Raw genomic sequence first — 6123 nt, 5'->3', positions numbered from 1 at the left:
TTGTGAGGTAGCACATTCAAAATTGGGGAAAAAATGACTCGTATTTTACTTATTTATTGGGGTGCACACACCACACTAGGCTATTGCTGTGCATGAGGCCTTGCTCTCTATACCGTGTCCCACCAGTGCCCAGCACCCTGAGGTGTCCCCCCCTCTGTTGTTCCAGGAGGAGGAGGAGGAGGACCACAGCTCCCCTAACCAACTCTGCATGTGTGTGTTTTTCCTCTGTAGGTGGACAAGGCGCTGCTCGGCTCGGTCAAAGACAGCATCGTCCAGGGCTTCCAGTGGGGCACGAGGGAGGGGCCTCTGTGTGATGAGCGTGAGTGCCGCCTTCAAGCAAATTCCACGCATTAATCTAATTCAATCAATCAAGACTTTATTTGTAGAGCACCTATCGGACAAATTCCAAGTGCAGTAGATAAGACAGGAAATGGACAGGTTACAGCAATGGAGACCAATGCACAGAACAGTTACAGATAAAAACACACCTAGTAAAAAGCTAGACCAAAAAGGCAGGTTTTGAGCTGGCGTTTAAAAATATAAATATTTTCTACTTTCCTCAGATCCTATTCTATTCCAACATATAGGGCCATAACTACTAAACGCCGCCTCTCCAAAGGTCCCAACCCCCACATCTTTTTTGACATTTAAGTCCGCTGAAAAATAAATTATGTAGAAAAAGCTGCAATTCATAGCACCATTGCAATATTCGGCACAAAGAAAACCGAGCCGTTCTTCTCTCCATCAGCCATCAGGAACGTCAAGTTTAAGATCCTGGATGCCGTCATCGCCCAGGAGCCGCTCCACCGAGGAGGAGGCCAGGTCATCCCCACAGCCAGGAGAGTGGTGTACTCCGCCTTCCTCATGGTGAGATCACTCCCCCAGTCCCATTCTTCTCCCCGTCTTCCATTAGCTCTCCCGGACTTCCCTTTCATCCTCACTTTCTCTAATGTTCCATTACCATGATTACGGTCGTGGATTTTGCTGACATGCCTTCTTTTTTAATTGCAGCGCGATAACATTCCTCTTTCACTTTTTTGGCTTCTTTCCTCATCTCCCTTTGCTCTTTCATTATCCACACCTGCTGTTATCATAAATCCTTGGGTCAACTTAATACAGCGTAGCCACTCTGTTTCTCCAGGCTTTTGTCCTCTCACTGTAATGTGTGGTTTTTGTGTCCCAGGCCACTCCAAGGCTGATGGAGCCGTATTACTTTGTGGAGGTTCAGGCTCCTGCTGACTGTGTATCTGCTGTCTACACAGTTCTGGCTCGGAGAAGGTTTGTCCGCTCTCTTTATCCTTTATGTCTATTGTCAACTTAGACAGGCATTTAATAGATGAAGTTTGGCTCAACACCATGAACTAAGGATCAATTCCATTAGGCTCAATACAAAGTACTGGTCACTAGTGCTGAACCGATTTGTCGATTAAACGATTAGTCGGTGGATAGAAAGAAAATTTAATTTTGATAATTGATTTATCATTTTAGTTTTCATTTTTCAGTTCCCAGGTAAAAGTAACAACAAACATTTGCTGGTTACAGCTTCACAAATGCTAAGATTTGCTGCTTTTTTTCAGTTTCATATCATTATAAAATGAATACTTTGGGTTTTTTGGCTGCTAAGTAAGAAATTTGAAGAATCACTTTGGACTCTGAGAACTTGTGATGAGCATTTGTCATTATTTTATAGACATTTTATAGACTAAATGATTAGTTGATTAATCGAAAAAAATGATCAATAGATTAATCAATAATGAAAATAATCGTTAGTTGAAGCCCTACTGGTCACCTTAAAATGTTTTGTTTTGTTTTTGGTTTTGATTTGGTTTTTCTGTTTGTCTCCTAAAACAGGGGCCATGTTACCCAGGATGCCCCCATCCCAGGGTCTCCTCTCTACACCATCAAGGCTTTCATCCCGGCCATCGACTCCTTTGGCTTTGAGACGGACCTTCGCACACACACACAGGGACAGGCCTTCGCCCTGTCGGTGTTCCACCACTGGCAGGTGAGATGTAAAGATGTGTAGACGTAAACCTGCTTTCCATCTGGCATTAACCTGGGTGATGGAATCTTGTTGAGCAAAACCGCATTAAAGCCAAGTGTAAATACACCTATGATGCATTGAAGATCTGATTATCCAAACCACCTCTGGAGGGGGTCAGAGATGGGTCGTGCCACATTAATAACAAAGTAATAACAATGCATCTCCAATCCACATATAACAACTATATAAATGGAAAGGAAGAAAGATAAATAAAGCACAGATCCAATAAGGAAACACATGCAAATCAAACAGATGGCAGGCAGCTTGGAAAGGAACTTGTGAAAAATGGATTGTCGATACTCGCGGATGGGGAACAAGTGAGTCGAGGGGTTTACTGTAAATTTTAAAGGACATAAATATAACAACACATTTTATAGTCAGCTGTAATCCAGCTAAATCTGGATGTGGATATTTTTTCTAGTCTGAACAGTAAAAATCTGATAGTGCCAGATCAGACCACATTCGTAGGTGGTTTGAAATGTGGATTTCAAGTGGGGGTTTTTTTTTTTTTTTCCGTCACTCCCCGTGGGACACGTATATGATGTCACACGTTGCATCACGAAGAGAGAAGAGACGTTGGTATCGCCTCGTCTTGTGCATCCAATACGTTCTGAATCTGAATAAGCAACGGTGAAACTTCCATGTCACTGGCTTGTTGCTGACACCCAGATCCTCGTTTGACAGAGAACACGTGCACGCCTGTGTCGTTACTATGACAACCAGTGTTCGTAACGACAGCAAATGATACCGTTGAAACCACACTTATCCGACCTGCTGTGAATTGCAGTGTGGACAGTCGACCTGAAACGGCAGATCTGAGAAACAAATCTGATTTGCCTGCTGTCTGAACAGAGCTTTTGTGTCAGTAAATGGGAGAGACTTGGTTTCCTTTAGCTCTCACACACACACACACACACACACACACACACACACACACACACACACACACAGTAGCAGAGTGACCAGCCTTGTGCTCATGTCTGCCACTCTGGCTAAATTACTTTTGATGTGGAGTAGAGTGGAGTGTTGAGTCAGCAAGTTTTATGTACAGTGTGGTTGTCTCTGCCCCCCCCCACCTCCCACCCCCCCCATGTTTGACCTGTGTGTTGGCACTCTCCATAGCTGTGTCAGTTAAAATTAATTAATTCTGCTCAGGGTAGATTCATACTTTACAGCAAAGTTATTTGTCGGAAGGAAAAAGAAAAGAGTTTTTAATTGTTCATACAGGCTTTTCCTCTTGGGGTGGAACTGCGAGTGGTGGATGAGATACTGTATATGAATTATGCAATTACATGTTTGTCCAATCACTGGAGAAAAGGTTGGAGTTAATCAATAACGTGACCCTTCCCCCATAAGAGCTGAGCGGGCAGGCTTGAATTGATCTGACCTCGCCAGTCACTGAAAACCGTGGATGTTGGGTTTGATGGAAGAAACTAGAATGATCACCACAAAACAACCAAAAAATGTTGTCATTTCATGGAACCACATGATCTTCAATTTTTTTTTATACCCAAATGGGCTTTTTTTATAGTAATGTTGTCATTTTCCCCAGAAGACACCACTGGGTGCTCTACCAGTCATCTTCACCATCTTTCCCTAATTAATTCTCTGTATTCTTTGAAGCAGCTCCAGATATGAGCCATCTTTAGTTTGAATCATAGTTTTTTGGTCTCTGTCTTTAGAAGAGAGTTTCTGCTGTTAGCAAATATTGATTTCACTGCCCTAGAAAATAAGAATAAAATAAGAATTCCTGAATTGTACGCTGTGCCTCCGTCTCAGTAGTTTGATCACGTACTGCCAGTATTGGCATGTGAACGGCACAGTGTGGAATTACTGTTGTTAGCGGCCTTGGTCCATCTGTTGATTGGGCTTCAGCCACTCCATTGATTATTTTTTCCCCCTTCCCTCCCATTTTAATCTTCCCCTGATGTTCAGGTCTTATAATTTGGTCTGGTGCGACCCCTCTCATTGGTAGCAGGCCAGGATCTGCCTTTTAAAGGTCACTGTAGAAGCACTTCAGGGCCACTGTAAATGATCCAATATTCCTAACCAATCTCCTCTGCCCCTCCCCTGTCCCACAGCAGGCATGTATCATGGATCCATGACAAGGGGAGAGGAAAGGCCACGCTGTCAGCTAGTGGTCAAGATAATGGATTTAAGAAATAATTTCAAAAGCCCAAACTCAATATGCTAACGTTGCACAGATGAAGTGTTCAGACTGAAGGAGTGACGGTCTTTGCTTGTTGCCTTTTCCATCGTGTTGATGGACAAGTTCCTGACTCAGTAACAATGGGACAGACTTGCACATGAATCAGATATTTGGTGAAGGGTTTGAAGCTACTATGGCAAGTGTCTACTCGGCTAGTTTAGGCTCCAAATTTGACGTGGGACCTTCTTATGGTGTCAGTTTGCATCTCGGATGGTGCTTGACTAGATACGAATGGGAAGATTTCCTCTAAATATGACTGTCTCCCTGCAGATTGTTCCTGGTGACCCCCTGGACAAGAGCATCGTGATCAGGCCTCTGGAGCCGCAGCCCGCCCCCCACCTGGCCAGAGAGTTCATGATCAAGACCCGCAGGCGCAAGGTGAGCCTCATGTCCATGTATTTATCTATTAGTTTGTCTCAGATGGGTCCGTGTAATGCTTATCAGTTCAGTATTCTCTTTATAAACGAACATTTGGAAAATCTGAAAATTGGGTACAGTATTCTAAAATGTCAACTTTTTGCCTCTCAGATAAATAGAAAATTGGGATTTTAGATTGTTTTTCAGATTTTTGATATACTAAAATTAAAAAATTGATGTCAGGATTTCTTTCCTCTGAAAATTAAAAAATGGCAAATTGGGGTCAGGATCCCAATATTGTAAAATATCAACTCCTTATCTCTCAACTAGCCTAAATGCAGAAGGGGTTGATAGTTTTTTCAATTTTAGAATTTTTGTTGTATTGTGTTGTTGTGTATCAGTTAATTTGCCATTTTGCACGGCTGATGCCCTGTGTTTGTTGCCCCACAGGGTCTGAGCGAGGATGTGAGTATCAGCAAGTTCTTCGACGATCCTATGTTGTTGGAGCTGGCCAAACAAGACGTGGTGCTGAACTACCCCATGTGAGAGACCCTGCTAGTGCAACATCCACCCCAACCCACTACTGCAATCACCATCGCAACCTCCTCCCTACGTCTCTTTCTTTTTATTTTTTGAGGAGACCTGGGGCAGAATAGGGACACCATAGCACAGAAGCCATGAAAAATCCTCCTGTCTCCCTTTTTTTGTAATGGGAGTCATAAAACCTACCATTGATGAAAGATTTGTAACAAGGGGAGATCACCTGTTGCCTCATTGGGTACTGGCTTGATTTAAAAAAAAAAAAAAAAAATGAATCTGAAAATTTACAGCCCCTCAGTGGAGAGTTGTTTCTCATAGTGCATTCTGCTATAAAGGCTCAGTGTGAACTGGACAGGCTCTAAATGACAAACATTGCAGAAGTGCGTTGCGGCTCATCTTTGTCTTGTATTTTATTTTTTTATATGTATAAATTCTCAATGTTTTTGTAGAATAAGATAACTTGGAAAACTGTTTTTTTTATGATATTGGATGTCATTGATGACCGTTTGAATAAAAGATGTCTGTAATTCAAAAAAGGCATTACACTGTTCTGTACTCAACTTTTGAAAAAAATCCTCCCTCTTGAGGATGTACACATAGATTCAGATTCAGATTCAATACTTTATTGCCATATCAACAGAGCTGATTGGAATTTGTCTTAGTGAGCTCACTTAAACACAAACACATAGATCCACTCACTTATAAAACACATAATACATAAAAAAAAAAAAAGTATAAAACATAGATAACATCCAAGCCATAAAATAATCATAAAAACATAAAACAAATGGGTAGAATAAAATAAACTCCCAACACATAAGAACACCATGGGTAAAACACGAGCAACCTTAGCAATAGAAACCTTATGTAGTTGTAGATGTAACTAGGTGTGGACATGGGAGCGGAGGGGGGATTTGAGAGGCGTTTACTGTCTAGTTCTGTGGGTGGAGAATAGTGCCATGTTGGAGCTTTG

General features: G+C 42.1%; 1 protein-coding gene across 1 annotated transcript; it reads left to right on the top strand.

The window, feature by feature from the left end:
• Positions 1–231: 231 nt before the first annotated feature.
• On the top strand, positions 232–5680 carry LOC139640105 (116 kDa U5 small nuclear ribonucleoprotein component-like; the record flags this gene model as incomplete). The annotated part of the gene is made up of 6 exons (XM_071514272.1): positions 232–319; positions 749–867; positions 1184–1278; positions 1852–2005; positions 4524–4631; positions 5061–5680. Coding segments are annotated over 6 exons (660 nt in total), but the record flags the coding sequence as incomplete, so codon positions are not given.
• Between the last annotated feature and the right edge of the window lie 443 nt (positions 5681–6123).

Source organism: Centroberyx affinis, unplaced genomic scaffold, assembly GCF_046629955.1.
Source record: "Centroberyx affinis isolate AG114_WGS23_722 - 3 ecotype Tasmania unplaced genomic scaffold, CSIRO-AGI_Caff_v1 ptg008347l_1, whole genome shotgun sequence".
In the NCBI taxonomy this organism is placed as follows: domain Eukaryota; kingdom Metazoa; phylum Chordata; class Actinopteri; order Beryciformes; family Berycidae; genus Centroberyx; species Centroberyx affinis.
This window is presented reverse-complemented; position numbering and strand designations above follow the sequence as displayed.